The 16,983-nt window shown below is 48.8% G+C and overlaps 1 protein-coding gene across 3 annotated transcripts in view; it reads right to left on the bottom strand.

Annotated features, from left to right (window-relative positions):
• Sbno2 (strawberry notch homolog 2) overlaps positions 1 to 16,983 on the bottom strand; it is a 71,965-nt gene that overhangs the window by 31,453 nt on the left and 23,529 nt on the right. For all 3 annotated transcript variants that reach the window (XM_048341798.1, XM_048341799.1, XM_048341797.1), the window contains 3 exons: positions 15,183 to 15,349; positions 7,506 to 7,579; positions 7,077 to 7,185 (listed from right to left, as the gene is read on the bottom strand). In XM_048341798.1, coding sequence (XP_048197755.1) covers positions 7,077 to 7,185; positions 7,506 to 7,579; positions 15,183 to 15,260 — 261 coding nt within the window. In that variant the 5' untranslated portion in view covers positions 15,261 to 15,349. The remainder of the gene's footprint in view (positions 1 to 7,076; positions 7,186 to 7,505; positions 7,580 to 15,182; positions 15,350 to 16,983) is intronic.

Raw genomic sequence — 16,983 nt, 5'->3', positions numbered from 1 at the left:
AGCTTTTCTGTCACATCTCAATTTAAAAAAAAAAAAAAAAAGAAAGAAACAAATCCCATTAGTTGAAGGCTAAGGCAGAAAGACTGTGACTTTTGGGCCAGCCAGGTCTACATAGCAAGAACCTGTTTCAAAAACCCCAAACAAGCTGGATAGTGGTGGCTCATACCTGTAATCCTAGAGACCCAGGCTGAGAACTGAAGATAGGTTTGAAGCCAGCTCAGGCAGGAAAGTTGGTGAGACTCATCTCCAATTAACCACCAAAAAGCAGAAAGTAGAATTGTGGCTCAAATGGTAGAGTGTTATCCTTGAGCAAAAATGGTAAGCGACAATACACAGACCCTGAATTCAAGCCCCAAGACTGCTGCCTCCCCCCCAAAAAAGAATGGAAACAAAGCCACACATCTATTCCCTTTACGTCTACACATACATGTCCTTACCAGGGACTACAGCCCTGGGGAGGACCCAGTACTGCCTCCGGGGACCACTAATTGTGAGCTGCCACCAGATACTCAACCCAGGAACATGGCTGGTGTGTTCCTTCAGAGGAACGTCAGAAGGGAGATGGGGAACATCCACTCACACATATGACTCTGTGAGGACACATTTTTTAAAAACAAATCTACATTATAAAATAATTTTGGGGGGGAGGGCAGTATTGGGCTTTCAACTCAGGAATCTGAGCTTGCTAGGTAAGCACTCTACCACTTCATGTTCTCAACCTCTTTTCGCTTTAGATACATTTCAGATGAGGTCTTGTGCTTGTGCCTAGGATGAGCTTCATCGTACTTTAACCCTCCTTTCTATGTCTCCCATGTGACTGAGACCACAGTGCATAGCACCACCACAGCTTTCTCTGTCAATTTCTCTCTCTCTTTCTCTCTTTTGTGTTGGTCCTGGGGCTTGAACTCAAAGCATGGGTACTATCCCTGAGCTTTTTGTTGTTGTTCACTCTACCACATGAGCCACAGTTCCACTTTCAATGTGTGTGTGTGTGTGTGTGTTTAATTAGAGACAAGAGTTTCATGGACTTTTCTGCCTTGGCTGGCATCAAACCTCAGATCTCAGCCTCTTGAGTAGCTAGGGTTACAGGTGTGAGAAACCAGTGCCTGTCTTTGTGTGTCTGTATGTGTATGTATATACACAAGTATTCATGTGCACTAGTACTGGGCTTAAACTCCAGGCCTGGGTACTGTCCCTTAGCTTTCCTGCTCAAGGTTAGCACTTTACCACTTGAGCCACACTTTTATTTCCAGCTGTTTGCTGGTCAATTGGAGATGTACTTTTCTGCTTGGGCTGGCTTCAAATCTTGATCTTCAGGGGCTGGGAATGTTGCTTAGTGGTAGAGTGCTTGCCTAGCATGCATGAAGCCATGGGTTCAATTCCTCAGCACCATATAAACAGAAAAGGTTGGAAGTGGCACTGGCTCAAGAGGTAGAGTGGTAACCTTGAGCAAAAAGAAGTTCAGGGACAATGCCCAGGCCATGAGTTCAAGCCCCAGGACTGGCAAAAAATAAAATAAAGAAGTGCCATTGCCCTGTCACCATTATGGTGAGATTTCAGGGAAGCCAAGCCCTCTGAAGCTCCACCTGAGCAGGCATAGGACCATAACTGCCCTAAGGACTCAGAAGCTGGAGTCTGGATTGGCATATGGATATTGGTCCCTGCTGTGAAAAGTTCTGGTGGAACCCTGACTTGGTCCTGTGCTTCCACTGGGTGCCCTGACCATGGAGGGAAGGCTTCCTAACACTGTCAAAAAAAAAAAAAAAAAAGCCCCAGGACTGACAAAAACAAACAAAAATTTTGATCCTCAGATCTAAGCCTCCAGAGTAAAGGATTATAGGCATAAAGACCAGGCTCACATACAGCTTTTTTTTCTTTTGGTCTGAGACTAAGACTTGAACCTGGTATCTGATGCTTACTTTTTTCTTTTCTTTTCTTTTCTTTCTTTTTTTTTTTTTTTTTTTTTTTTGCCAGTCCTAGGGCTTTAACTTTGGACCTGGATGCTGTCACTGAGTTCCTTTTTGCTCAAGGCTAGCACTCTACCACTTGAGCCACAGCTCCACTTCTGCCTTTTTTCTGTGATTAATTGGAGAGAAGAGTCTCACAGACTTCCCTGCCTAGGCTGGCTTTGAACTGTGATCCTATTTCAGCCTCCTGAGTAGCTAGGATTACAGGAATGAGCCACTAGCACCTGGCTTCTAATGCTTATTTTTGATCATTGGCTGGTGCTCTACCACTTGAACCACATCTCCAACCCAACACACAGTTTCTTGATAAGATGGTATCTTCCTAATTTTTTGCCTGGGCTGACCTTGAACTATGATCCTCCATAATTCTGCATCCTGGGTAGCTAGCATTACAGGTGTCGACCACTCTATTGGGTGGACCCACACATACACCCTTTTTTTTTTTTTTTAAACTCAAGGATTTGCCTGCGTTATCCTAATATTAGATTCTAATACTAGATTCCACACTTCCAGTCCTGTTATTGTTTTTTGAGACAGAGTCACATTATGTGTTCCAGGCTTGGCTTGAACTCATTGAACCCTCTGTCCCAGCCTTCTGAGTACTGGGCTTACAGGTAAACTTTCAAACACGGAAACCGCAAGTATCACAACTTCACATTGCAAACCATTGTGTGTGTGTGTGTGTGTGTGTGTGTGCACCCTGTCCTCCAGCATTTGTACCTGGGTTTCCGGTCTCCAGGCCTACTCTGACCACCAGTGGGGCAGGCATCCAGCAGGGGCTGGCCAGGGTGGCACACAGGGCTGGGGTAAGAACTTGATAAGTGGGGCTGGGAATATGGCCTAGTGGCAAGAGCGCTCGCCTGGTATATGTGAAGCCCTGGGTTTGATTCCCCAGCACCACATATCTAGAAAACGGCCAGAATTGGTGCTGTGGCTTAAGTGGCAGAGTGTTAGCCTTGGGCAAAATAAAGAAGCCATGGGGCTGGGGATATAGCCTAGCGGCAAGAGTGCCTGCCTCAGATACACGAGGCCCTAGGTTCGATTCCCCAGCACCACATATACAGAAAACGGCCAGAAGCGGCGCTGTGGCTCAAGTGGCAGAGTGCTAGCCTTGAGCGGGAAGAAGCCAGGGACAGTGCTCAGGCCCTGAGTCCAAGGCCCAGGACTGGCCAAAAAATAAAAAGAAAATAAAGAAGCCAGGGACAGTGCTCAGGCCCTGAGTCCAAGCCCCAGGACTGGCCAAAAAAAAAAAGAACTTGATAAGTATATTCCTGAAAGTGGAGTCAGAAAGGCTAGGATGCCACCTCCACAGATCTCTGAAGACCCCCCCCAGACTGAGGTATGATATCCCCCATTCCACAGTCTCAATCTCCCTAGGGCCTAGATCTTGGTGGGTTAACTAACATACAGAGTCAAAGTAAAGGTACTATGGGGCTGACAATTTAGCACAGGTCACAAGACAGCCCCCAAAGGTAAATCAGGAATACTCTGCAAAAATGGAAATACCTCTGCTTTCTCCTTATGGGTGCTTAGTCACATACCTCCTCTCCTTTCTCTTTTTGCTGCTTCTGCCAGGAAACTCAAGAGTTCAAATTTCACTACCAGCTGTTAGGTGAAAGCCTATAGGTTATATTTTCTCCTCACTCCTAACCCAGCTCTGGATTTTCTATTCTAACACCTTCTGATTTACACGGCTAAAAGAAACAATTCTAGAGCATGTGTCACTGGCAAGGCAAAGGCCCCTGCCAGTGTGTGTTCCTTTCCTCCTGCTGCCGTACCTACGAAAAACCTCATGGCTTAAAGCCACAGTGATGCGCGTGTTATAGTCTGGAGGAAGGTCTGTAGTCTGAATGTAGCAGGGCTGGTCCCTCCCCAGGCTCCACGGAGTATCTTTGTCCTGCCTGTGGCAGCTTCCAGAGGCTTCCCATCCCTTGACTCAAGGTTCCCTCCTCTCTCTTGAGAGCAGCAGCACAGCATGTCCCAGTCACTGTCTCTAACCTACTGTCTGCCTCTTTGAGGCCCCTGTGGTGATGCCGGGCCTCGAGTGTACCTGGACGATCCCAGGATGATCAAGATCAAGGTTCTTAAACTTAATCCCATCTGAAAAGTCTCTCCTGCCCCATGAAGTAACAGCCAGGGGCTCCAGAGGCCAGGATGTGGACATAGCCATCACTGTATTGTTCACCACACCATCACCAAGTCTGAATTAGGACTATAGGGGCTTCCACAGTGGGGCAGCTGGCAGAGGGCTGTGTTTAGGCTTTGGCTCCTTACTCCACAGAACCCCGAAGCTGGCCCACAGGGCTACAGTCATGGGGAAGGTAGCAGAGATCCTCCAGGGGTGAGAACTCATCTAAAGAAGCCATTTCTTTAATAGAGACACGTAGGATCTGGGTTTAGTGGCTCATCTCTGTAATTCCAGCTACTTGGGAGGCAACAATCAAGAAGATTGTGGTTCAAAGTCAGCCTTAATAAAAAGTTCATGAGACACCACCTCATGTCAACCAATAGTTGTATATGGCGGTACATGCCAGTAATTTCAGCTACACAGGAAGCATCAGTAGGAGATGTCAATCTAGGCCAGCCTAGGTATGAATGTCTTGCATTTTCCTAGCAGAAAGAGCTAAAGGTATAGCTCAAGTGGTAGGACCTGCCTAGCAAGTATGAGACCCTGAGTTCAAAAACGCAGTACGGCCAGGGACCAGTGGTGCATGCCTGTAATCCTAGCTACTTAGGAAACTGAGACTGAGGATTGAGGTTCAAAGCCAACCCTGGGCAGGAACATCCATGAGATTCTTATCTCCAATTAACCCCCAGAAAACTAAAGTACCGCTGTGGCTCCAAGATAGTGCTAGCCTTGAACTGAAGAAATGAGGGACAGTGCCCAGGCCCAGAGTTCAAGCCCCATGATTGAGAGACAAAAAAAAAAACAAATTAAAATAACAACAACAACACAGTACCACCAGAGAAAGAGAAGAAGAGAGGGGCAGAGGGAGAGGAAGACAACTGGGTCCAACCTACCCTAACCAGAGCACTGGAATGAGGGGGTCAGCTGCCTTGGGGTGATTTGTGCCATGCTAGCAGGCCATAGACTCAGGAGATGCTCAATAAATAGGTATTTATTGTTGTGATTATCCTTTAACAAGGGGTAACAGCTGGCTTTCATGTTACCTGATGAATAGTGACAAGTGGGATTCAGAATGAGTGCAGGAATCACAGCATTCAGCTGAGAAATTGTGGATTCTTGGCAAGACTATAAGGAAAATGAGTAAGAACTTTGTGCATCAGAGAGACACATACCTGAAGAAATAAAGACAAAGATGTGGAGACAAAGAAAAAGAGGATGATAGAGACAGAGACAGCCATAGGGAGACAGAGACAGAACTCCAAAGAGATGAAGACCAGAAATAAGCAGAGAGAACCAAGGACTGGTGGCTCACACCTGTAATTCTAGCTACTCAAGAGGCTGAGATCTGAGGACCTTAATTCAAAGCCAGTCCTGGGCAGAAAATTCTGAGACTCTTACCTCCAACCAACCAGCAAAAAGCTAGAACTGGGCCTGGTGCTGGTGGCTTGTGCCTGTCCTACCTACTCAGGAGGCTAAGATCCGAGGATCATGATTTAAAGCCAGCCCCAAAGTAGTAGAACACTAGCCTTGAGCACAAAAGCTCAGGAAAGCGTCCAAGCTCTGAGTTCAAGCTCCATGACCCATAAAAACAATGGTGGAAGTGGGTAATATGGCTCAAGTGGTAGAGTGCCAGCCTTGAGTGAAAAAGCTAAGGGACAGTGCTCAAGCCCTGAGTTCAAGTCCATGTGCACGCATGTGCGCGCGCGCGCACACACACAAACACACACACACACACACACACACACACACACACACGAGGGCTCTGTGTTCTTGTGCTCCAGGAATTCTGGGGCTACCCAACATATCACAGCCACAAACCTGGGGTCCCCAGTGCCACCCAGACATGATCATGGAAAAAGACATGTGTCTCTGTCAGTGCTCAATGCTGGCAGGTGTCAGCATGCCTGCTCTCTCAGAAACTGTGAAGACTCCAGGCTGCCGTTGCACACTTTCTGGAATGTAGGAGCCCTTCGTCTCCATCTCCGTGTCTGTGTCGCTTGTCTTCCTTCCTTTCTTTCTTTCTTTTTTCTTTTTTCTTTTTTTTTGGTTGTTTTGCCAGTCATGGGGCTTGAACTCAGGGCCTGAGCACTGTCGCTGGTTTCTTTTTGCTCAAGGCTAGCACTCTACCACTTGAGCCACAGTGCTACTTTTGGCTTTTTCTGTTTATGTGGTGCTGAGGAATTGAACCCAGGGCTTCATGCAAGCTAGGCAAGCACTCTACCACTAGGCCACATTCCCAGCCCCCGTGTCTCTTGTTTTTCTATCTCTGTTTCTCTATCTCTCCTCCTTGCTCTGATTCTATCACCTCCTCTGTCTCTGGATGTCTCCATATCGTTCGTGTGTGTGTGTGTGTGTGTGTGTGTGTGTGTGTGTGTGTGTCTGTCTGTCTGTCTGTCTGTCTACAGTTCCACTTCTAGCTTTTCAGTGCTTAGTTGGAGATAAGTCTCATAGACTTTCCTGCCTGGGCTGGCTTTGAATCATGATCCTCAGATCTCAGCCTCCTGAGTAGCTAGGATTACAGGCCTGAGCCACCAGTGCCTGGCTTCTTCCTTGCATTTGTATAGGCTACTTTCTTACACTGCTATTGTGGGGCTTGAATTCTGTGGTGTGCAGCCCTATTGGGAGGGTGCCCAGTATGAGGAATGAATCAGATACGAGACAGCCACGGAGACTGTGAGGACAAGTGACTACAGGTCATCTCCCCATGTGTTCCCAGCCTTCCTTACATAGATCTCCAACACATCTTTGCCCAATCGCAAGGTAATACCCCCTCGGCCAGGAGGACAGACTGACTAGCAGGAAAGCACAGATTCTCAGGCCTGGTAGGCTGGCTTCTCATTTCCCAGAGCAGCTGAGCAGGGAACTGGTTGTTCCCAAAACACCAGCCACATTTCCTTGTTACCAACAGCACCCTTGATGAATTCGAAGCCACTCAGAGGTCATCACAGCTTTGGTGCTCCAAGCAAGTCTGTGGCTTTTACCTGAGGGAAGTCACCACTCTTTGGCAGGAAGCTGGAGGCAGTGGCTACAGAAGCATAGCTGGTGTCTGGGCAAGGATGGCCGTTGAGGAACGTGGAGTTCATGAACTGACTGGAGGAAGAGACAGAGGAAGGTAAGCACAGGCTGGTGGAACTCAGGTTCCCCTCCTGCACTGCACTGAGACAGAGCTTAACAAGGCATCACTTTGAGGATCCACATAGCCCCCATCCTTGTCTGGCTCCTGCCAGGATCAGTGGAGGTCAACCCTGTAGGGAATGACCCTGGCTCACCATGGCCCCTCAGGCCTGTTCCCAAGCTAGGAAGGCTGGTCTAGGTAGGTGCTGCTAGCCCTGGGGGAAACAAGGAGGATGAGCTCTCAGGGCTGGGAGCAGTGGGACTTGGGAAGCATGTGGCCGAGGGCTAAGACTTACGGGCTCTCGCTGGAGAAGGCTGGATATGGCGCCTGAGAGAAACTGCCCCACCATGGACAGTGCAGCAGGGCATTCTGAAACACAGCAAGAGCAGGAGTCAGGGTTAGGCATGTGCAGGGGCCAGTAGGGAGGTTACAAGGAACTTTCTAAGATCTTGTGATGGCTCTGTAGTCATTTGGGGCTTCCCTGTGGGCCACTTGGGAGTTACTTAACTACCTGGTGCCTAAGTTTCCCTGTCTATAAGGGATAATCCCAGGAGGACTCTAATTCCTGGAGCTTCCCACATCCCAGGCTCAGGGCCTAGGGACCCTGCTTAGAGGCTCCCCTAATCTAGATGGTAGAAGAGGGGCTAGGGTATAGCATTATGGCAAACACCTGCCTAGCATGAAGGACATTCCATTTCCTGCTCCAAAGAAAAAAAAGTGAAGCTATTTGCCAAAAAGGACCTTGTGTTGTAAGAGTCTCCTATGCCCTGCTGGGGGTGGGCCATGCATTCATTTCCCTGCAGAAAAGGCAGGTCTCAGTAGGTTCCTGCTCCAGAGCCAGTCCCAATAAGACTCTGGTTTCTCTCCACTGGCCACTAGGGAAGCCCCCATGGTCACTATGGAGAAGCCAGCAGTGGGAAGGGACATCATCCTGTTTATCCTTGCTGGGCCTGGAAATTAGGCTGAGTACCAGGTGTGGGAACTGCTACTGTCCTCCCCCAGGATCTCCCTAGACACAATTCCAGGGCTTGGCCACTTCTATCCTCTCTGACTTGCATTACTGGGAAGCTGACCAGGCTCCAAACCCAACATCTTCTGTGCCCTCTTCAAGAAGTGTTGATGCAGGGCTGGGGATATAGCCTAGTGGCAAAAGTGCCTGCCTCGGATACACGAGGCCCTAGGTTCGATTCCCCAGCACCACATATACAGAAAACGGCCAGAAGTGGCGCTGTGGCTCAAGTGGCAGAGTGCTAGCCTTGAGCGGGAAGAAGCCAGGGACAGTGCTCAGGCCCTGAGTCCAAGGCCCAGGACTGGCCAAAAAAAAAAAAAAAAAAAAAAGAAGTGTTGATGCAGGCAGGGAATGTGGCTTGGTAGTAGAGTGCTTGCCTAGCATGCATGAAGCCCTGGGTTCAATTCCTCAGCACCACATAAACAGAAAAAGCCAGAAGTGGCACTGTGGCTCAAGTAGTAGAGTGCTTGCCTTGAGCAAAAAGAAGCCAGAGTGGGCTGGGAATATGGCCTAGTGGCAAGAGTGCTTGCCTCATATATGTGAAGGCCTGGGTCCGATTCCTGAGCACCACATAGCTAGAAAAAGGCCAGAAATGGCGCTGTGGCTCAAGTGGCAGAGTGCTAGCTAGCCTTGAGCAAAAAGAAGCCAGAGACAGTGCTCAGGTCCTGAGTCCAAGCCCCAGGACTGGCAAAAAAAAAAAAAAAAAAAAAAAAAAACAGTGCTTGCCTCAAAAAGAAGCCAGGGACAGTGCTCAGGCCCTGAGTTCAAGCTCCAGGGCTGGCAAAAATAAATAAAGAAAAAGAAAGAAAGAAAAAAGAAGTGTTGATGCACCCAAGTACCAGTGGTTTATGCTTATAATTCTAGCTACTCAGGAGGCCTAGATCTGAGGATTGAGATTCAAAGCCAGCCTGGGCTTTAAGAAAAGTCCATGCGACTCTTGTTTCCAAACAATGAACATAAATAAAGCCAGAAGCTGAACTATGGGTCGCGAGACTGACTGCCAGCCTTGGGCAAAAAAGCTAAGACTGAGTGGGAAGCACTGAGTTCAAGCCCCAGTACTGACACACACACACACACACACACACACAGCAAGGGCTGGGTATATGGCCTAGTGATAGAGTGCTTGCCTCATACATGAAGCCCTGGGTTCGATTCCTCAGCACCACATATATAGAAAACAGCCAGAAGTGGTGCTGCGGCTGAAGGGCTAGAGTGCTAGCCTTGAGCAAAAAGAAGCCAGGGACAGTGCTCAAGCCCTGAGTTCAAGCCCCAGGACTGGCAAAAAGCAAAAAACCAAGAACAACTATAAAACACTTTCTTTGGGACTTTCCACTAGCAGCCAGAGAGGTAGCTCTGCCTTTAGAGGGTTGGCCTTAGTATGTGATTGGTCCAAAACTGGGCACCTAACTCCCAGACATCCAATCAGGTCCTATCTGTGTCATGTCTATTGGAATCAGAGAGGCTGCTCTTTCTTATGAAGCAAAAAGGCCACCTCAGACTTTCTGCCACAGCTCAATCTAAGTGCAAGGAAGCCCTCCCTCCATGGTCAGGGCACCCAGTGGAAGCACAGGACCAAGTCAGGGTTCCACCAGGACTTTTCACAGCAGGGACCAATATCCATATGCCAATCCAGACTCCAGCTTCTGAGTCCTTAGGGCAGTTATGGTCCTATGCCTGCTCAGGTGGAGCTTCAGAGGGCTTGGCTTCCCTGAAATCTCACCATAAAGGTGACAGGGCAATGGCACTTCTTTATTTTATTTTTTGCCAGTCCTGGGCCTTGGACTCAGGGCCTGGGCATTGTCCCTAAACTTACTCTTCTTCTTTTTTTTGTGTGCCAGTCCTGGGGCTTGGACTCAGGGTCTGGGCATTGTCCCTAAACAACTTCTTTTTTTTTTTTCTTTCTTTTGTGCCAGTCCTGGGCCTTGGACTCAGGGCCTGAGTACTGTCTCTGAGTTCTTTTTGCTCAAGGTTAGCACTCTGCCACTTGAGCCACAGTGCCACTTCTGGCTGCTTTCTAGGTATGTGGTGCTGGGGAAGCAAACCCAGGGCTTCATGTATACGAGGCAAGCACTATTGCCACTAGGCCATATCCCCAACCCCCCTAAACTTTCTGATCAAGGCTAGCACTCTACCACTTCTGGCTTTTTCTGTTTATATGGTACTGAGGAATTGAACCCATAGCTTCATTCATGCTAGGTAAGTACTCTACCAATAAGCCACATTCCCAGCCCAAGCAGTGGCACATTCTGAAGGACTACATCCATCCTCTATACACACACCAGCCCTAGTTCCAATCCAATCCAAGAATCTTATTTCGGAAACACACTCTCAAAATATAGCAGCACTATATATAGCAGCAGAAATTGGACTCTCCCCAAAGGCCCAGTGACAGGGAAGTAATTAGGCAGATTATAGCTGTGCAGAAGAGGGATCAGAGGCACAGGGGGAGGCATAGGAAAATACGGTCAGGGCACATGGTGGGGGAAGGAGTGAAGGAGAGCTGGATCCCTGCCCCCTGCCTCGACCCCAGCTGTGGGCACTGAACATCAGCCAGAGTTCCCAAGTTGCAAGTGACTCCAGTTATCACTAGGTTTTGCTCTCAACACCTTGCAAATTGTGGGGCTCCCTTTGTTATTTATTTTGTGTGTGTGTGTGTGTGTGTGTGTGTGTGTGTGTGTGTCAGTCCTGGGACTTGAACTCAGAGCCTGGGTGCCATCCTTGAGCATTTTTGCTCAAGGCTAGTGCTCTATCACTTGAGCCATAGTTTTTCAGTGGTTAGTTGGAAATAAGAGTCTCATGGACTTTCCTGCTTGGGCTGACTTTAAACTACAATCCTTGGGCTGGAGATATGGCCTAGTGGCAAGAGTGCCTGCCTCATATACATGAGGCCCTGGGTTCGATTCCCCAGCACCACATATACAGAAAATGGCCAGAAGTGGCGCTGTGGCTGAAGTGGCAGAGTGCTAGCCTTGAGCAAAAAGAAGCCAGGGACAGTGCTCAGGCCCTGAGTCCAAGCCCCAGGACTGGCCAAAAAAAAAAAAAAAAAAAAGGAAGTAAACTACAATCCTTAGATCTTAAACTCGTGAGTAGCTAGGCCACTGGTGTTTATTGTGTTTTTTTGTTTTGTTTTGTTTTGTGTGTGTGTGTGTGTATGTTTGTGTGTACTCAGGGCCTGAGTATTGTCTCTTACTTTTTCACTCAAGGCTCAGCCACAGCTCCACTCTTGGCTTTTTTTATTTTTATTTTATTTTTATTATTATTTTTTTTTTTGGCCAGTCCTGGGCCTTGGACTCAGGGCCTGAGCACTGTCCCTGGCTTCTTCTTGCTCAAGGCTAGCACTCTGCCACTTGAGTCACAGCGCCACTTCTGGCCATTTTCTGTATATGTGGTGCTGGGGAATCGAACCCAGGGCCTCATGTATATGAGGCAAGCACTCTTGCCACTAGGCCATATCCCCAGCCCACTCTTGACTTTTTGTTGGTTAATTGGAGATAAACATCTCAAGAACTTTGCAGCCTGGACTGGCTTAGAAGCATGATCCTCAGCCTCCTGCATACCTAGGTTATAGGTATGAGCCACTGGTGTCCATTGTGGAGTGCCCTTTAAGCAAGTTCCTATTCTATATCCTACTATCTGAGCAAAATATGAGCTTATCCCTTCCTAAGGGCTTACTATGTCCCTTCTACTGCCACCCTGAGTTCTACATGACCCCAGTAGCTATTTCCAAGCTCTGTGGAAACCCAGAGTTGTTCTTGCTTCTCTTCCTAACCAGCTTTTTTCTTCTTTACTCATCCTGGATGGGCAGGCAACAATCAAGGCCCTTTCTAGCAGGAGGAGATATGAAGAGATGGGAGGGGCAGCCAGCACTGCACTGAAGAGCAGATGCTGATCATCTCTAGTCAGAGGGGACTGCAGGGGTGCTGCCCTACATGTAGTCTGCAGTCTCTGTCTCCATTGCCACACCCCCTACTTGTTCATCTGATAATCTCTGGCATCTCAAGTCTTTTTGCCAAGTTATGTAGTTTGCTTTCTTTCCCACTATGGCAAGGGTCTGATTTTTTTTGTGCTCTCTCTCTTTCTCTTTCTCTTTCTCTTTCTCTGTGTGTGTGTGTGTGTGTGTGTGTGTGTGTGTGTGTGTGTGTGTGTGTGTGTGTAGGTCCTAGGGCATAGGTGCTGTCCCTGAACTTTTTTGCTCAAGACTAGCACTCTACCACGTGAGCCATAGCTCCATGTGTGGCTTTTTGGAGGTTACTTGGAGGTAGGAGTCTCACTGACTTTCCTGCCTGGCTTTGAATCTCAATTCTCAGACCTTATCTCCTGAGTAGCTAGGATTTCAGGAGTGAGCCACCAGCATTTGGCTACTTAAAACATTTTATTCACAGTCAAAATTGGAATGATGTCCTGCAGTAGATGACAAGGACAAGGTCTCCTTCAGTAGGTGACAGATAAATGCACTGGTACTAATAGCTCACACCAATAATCCTGGCTACTTAGAAGGATCTCAGTTCGATGCTAGCCCAGAACAGAAAAGTTCCCAACCCATAGCTGAGTGCAGTGGCACACACCTGTCATCCCAGGTTAAGTAGGAAGCTGAAATGGGAAGGATCATGGTTCCAGGCCAGCCTGGGCAGAGAAGTGTGAGAGATTCCTATTTTAGTCATGGGGCTTGAACTCTGGGCCTGGGCACTGTCCTTGAGTTCTTCAGCTCAAGGCTAACACTCTACCACTTGAGCCACAGTACCACTTCTAGTTTTCTGGTGGTCTCAGGGACTTTCCTGCCAGAGCTGGCTTTGATCCTCAGATCTCAGCCTCCTGAGTAGCTAAGGTTACAGGTGTGAGCGACCGGTACCCAGCTGAGAGATTCCATTTCTATGGAGAGAAGTTGGATGCAGTGGCACACATCTGTCATTCCAGCAACAACAGGATATAAAAGTACTAAAGTCGGCTGGGAATATGGCCTAGTGGCAAGAGTGCTTGCCTTGTATACATGAAGCCCTGAGTTTGATTCCCCAGCACCACATATATAGAAAACGGCCAGAAGTGGCATTGTGGTTCAAGTGGCAGAGTGCTATCCTTGAGCAAAAAAAGAAGCCAGGGACAGTGCTTAAGCCCTGAGTCCAAAGGCCAGGACTGGAAAAAAAACAAAAACAATACCAAAGTACTAAAGTCATAGCTTAGGCCAGCACCCAAACAGGAACTGAGAATTCATTTTAAAATTAAAAATAAAAAACAAGGGCCTGGGAATATGGCTTACTGGCAAGAGTGTTTACATTGTATACATGAAGCCCTGGGTTCGATTCCCCAGCACATGTATAGAAAACGGCAAGCGGTGCTGTGGCTCAAGTGGCAGAGTGCTAGCCTTGAGCAAAAAGAAACCAGGGAGCGTGCTCAAGCCCTGAGTTCAAGGCCTAGGACTGGCAAAAAAAAAATTTGAAAAATCAAGGCTGGGGGCATTGCTCAATGGTAGAGCACCAGCCCAGCAAGCACTGGAGTTCAAACTCCAGCACCACAAAAAAAAGGGGGTGGGGGAATCGAAAGCACATTCCTAAGTTTAAGAAGCCAATGTGAAGAGACTACAATGCTGTATGATTTCAACAATGATATTCTAGAAAGGGAAAAGTTATAGACTTGAGTGATATTGTTGTAGGGAGGAGAATGAATGAGTGGAGTACAGAGGACTTTTTGGGCACCAAAACTATTCTGTGGGGGTGTTCTAATGATAGACATATTTGTGTCAAATCCATAAAATGTTCAGGGAAAGTGAGCCTTCAAGTAAACGTTGGACTTGAGCTAATGATAATGTATCCATATCCGCTTTGGTCCATTAATTGTAACAGCTTCCCATGCTAATGCAAGGGGAGAGGGAGGGCATGAGAATGTGGGAACTCAGCTCTGACTGGTTTCCTATAAACCAACACTGCTGATGAAATAGTGTGTTACATAGGATTACACACTTGTAATCCTAGCACTCAGGAGGTTGAAGCAGGAGGTAAAAATTCTAGGTCAGCCTGGGCAACAAATGTCTTTAAAAAGAGCCTGGCCCTTGTGGCTCACATCTACAATCCTAAATACTCAAGAGGCTAAGATCTGAGGATCATGGTTCAAAACCAGCCCAGGCAGGAAAACAATGAGACTATGATCTTTAATTAACTACCAAGAAAGCTGGAAGTGGAGCTATGGCTCAAGTGGTAGAGTACTAACCTTAGGCAAAACAAAACAAAACAAAACAAAAAACTCAGGGGCTGGGAATATGGCGTAGTGGTAAAGTTCTCACCTCATATACATGAAGCCCTGGGTTCGATTCCCCAGCACCACATATATAGAAAACAGTCAGAAGTGGCGCTGTGGCTCAAGTAGTAGAATGCTAGCCTTGAGCAAAAAGAAGCTCAGGGATAGTGCCCAGGCCCTGAATTCAAGCCCCAGGACTGGCAAAAAAAACCAAAATCTTAGGGAAAGTACCCAGGCACTGAGTTCAAGTCCCAGGGCCAAAATTAGAAAGAAAGAAAGAAAGAAAGAAAGAAAGAAAGAAAGAAAGAAAGAAAGAAAGAAAGAAAGAAAGAAAGAAAGAAAGAAAGAGAAAAGCAAGCTCCTTTTTGGCTCCTAGAGGAGGTCCCCACTTGAGTGAGCCCTAGAAGGGATGGCCTAGGCTGGGCTTCACCAGTGCTCAGTGCCTCTCCCAAATGGCCAGCAACTTCTACAAGAAAAAAACCCCAAAGCCTTAATGGCTGAGGGCTGATGAAGGCACTGGTTGCTCAGCTGGAGGTGAATCCCCAGAGGAGTCTTTCTGTGGGAAGAATCTCACTCAGAGATGAGTCCCTCTCTAGAGCTCCAGGAGAGCTAGAAGAGGCAGAACTCTGAACTGAACAAGTCAGGGTCAAGGTCAACCTCTGGAGGGCAATAGCCAGAATTCACTTGAGAGTGTCTCAGTCCTGCTGAGTGGCCTCAGGGACAGCCTACACTCACCTGCAGTGGGATGCTACCCGCTGGCGGGAGTTCATGCTGAGGACACTCCCCATCCATGGCAGGTCCCACTGCGAGCATCAGGTGGCAGGTGGGGGTTCCACAGACTGAGGCCACGGGGACAGCTATCTGGGTTTTTCCTTGTGTGTCAGTGGGCGCGGCATCATGTCCTGTGGAAAGGAGATGTGGATATACTGAGGTTGTCTTAGAATTTTCCACATTGCTCACCGGGCCTCCTTTCCCTTCTAGAGCAGCCAGGCCCAGAAAGGATGGAGCAGCCCCACAGGCGGAAGACCCAGAGGGCTCCCTCCTTCCCCACAGGCCTCCGGCCCACTCTGGTCATCCCAGTTGTGGAAGCACGGGCCCACACCTGTTAACAATTAACTTGGGCAGTAGGACTGTGGCCACCCCCATAGAGAAGCTGCTCATAATGGCAGTCAGAAGTCAGGCTGGCCCTTGTGACCAGTCTAAGGTTGCACAGTTCACCCTAACACCTCTGAGCTGGGGTGTCTACCAGTTGCCTAGGCCCAGCCCTGTCCCTCTGCAGATTCATGAGGCTGTGCCAGTGTCTCGCAGGAGTGGCCAGGGGCCAAACTGAACCAGGAAGAACCCCAGTGTGGTTGGGGGATTAGGACATACTAATGACCCATCCCCACGATTTTCTTGACATGGAAAGCAAGCAGACCCTGAGGTTCGAGGGCAATCTGACCTGTCCTGGGGGAGCTTTGGTACTGCCCAGGAACCCAAGCTAGCCTGTGGGGTAGCAGTGGGAGTGCTCAGAACTTCGGCAGACAGCCCAGAATGTTAATCACCAAGGGAGGCAGGAAGGGGAGGTGGCCACTGCTCCCGGCCAAGCCCTGGAGTGCAGAAATCCTCGGGACTTCCAGTAATCGGCAGCTAGCCACACGCACGCTTGCACACACACAGCAGCTTGTGCAATCCCAAGGGTGGGGGAGGGTGCTGCCTTGTCCCTGAGCCTCTAGGGACAGTGGGGTGGAAGGAAAGGGGCCCACAGTGGTCAGAGGTACCCCCACAGCCAGGCCAGGCCAGGCCATCAGAAAGGGCAGGGGTCTGCTTGTCCCAGGTGGTCCTGCCCTCTGTTTGCCCCCCCCCCCCCCCCCCCGTTGTGTAGCTGTTGCTTCCTGCTGTTGCCCCCTGGTGGCCTGGCTACCTCTTCCCTTGGAGACCAGGACTAGCTACAATCTGGCCAGAACTGGGTGCAGACCATCTCCCTCCAAGAATGTACAGATACTTTGTAACATGGGGTGTTAATGGGCCCTCAGAAAGATCTTGAGGTGAGGCAGGCCAGGTCTGGCCTCTGCCCCCCATACTGGCAGACACTCTCAGACAACTTAGTGGCACCTGAGCTCCCCTGGGCCTTAGCTGACTCTTAGTCTTACGAGGGATTGTTTGGGGGCTGCATGGACCAGGCACATCAGGGTCTCAGTGGCTGTCAAAAGTGACTCTGCTCCTAACTAAGTCTCTAGCACATGGTTCATACTGGGTCTCTCCAAGGGGCTCATGTCATCTGGAGGTCAGTCCCTGCTACTAAGAGGGACAGGATCCATCCCCATTCACCCAGGGGCCAACCCTTTAGAGGAAACTGGCCTCAAAGCTAATGCTCCCCCCGACCCCCATCCACAGACTTCCTTCCTACCAGCCTTTCTTATACCCTGGGTTGTACATTAGGCCTGAGGCCACAGTACTAGATTGCTGGCTTGGAAAATAAATTCCACTGGAGAGGAGCACAGGGTAGTCTACAGAGAGCCCAGGGTGGTCCTCAGGGATACTGTTACCATGGGAC

Source organism: Perognathus longimembris, chromosome 3, assembly GCF_023159225.1.
Source record: "Perognathus longimembris pacificus isolate PPM17 chromosome 3, ASM2315922v1, whole genome shotgun sequence".
In the NCBI taxonomy this organism is placed as follows: domain Eukaryota; kingdom Metazoa; phylum Chordata; class Mammalia; order Rodentia; family Heteromyidae; genus Perognathus; species Perognathus longimembris.
Note: the sequence above shows the minus strand (reverse complement) of the source record. Positions and strands in the feature narration are given on the sequence as shown.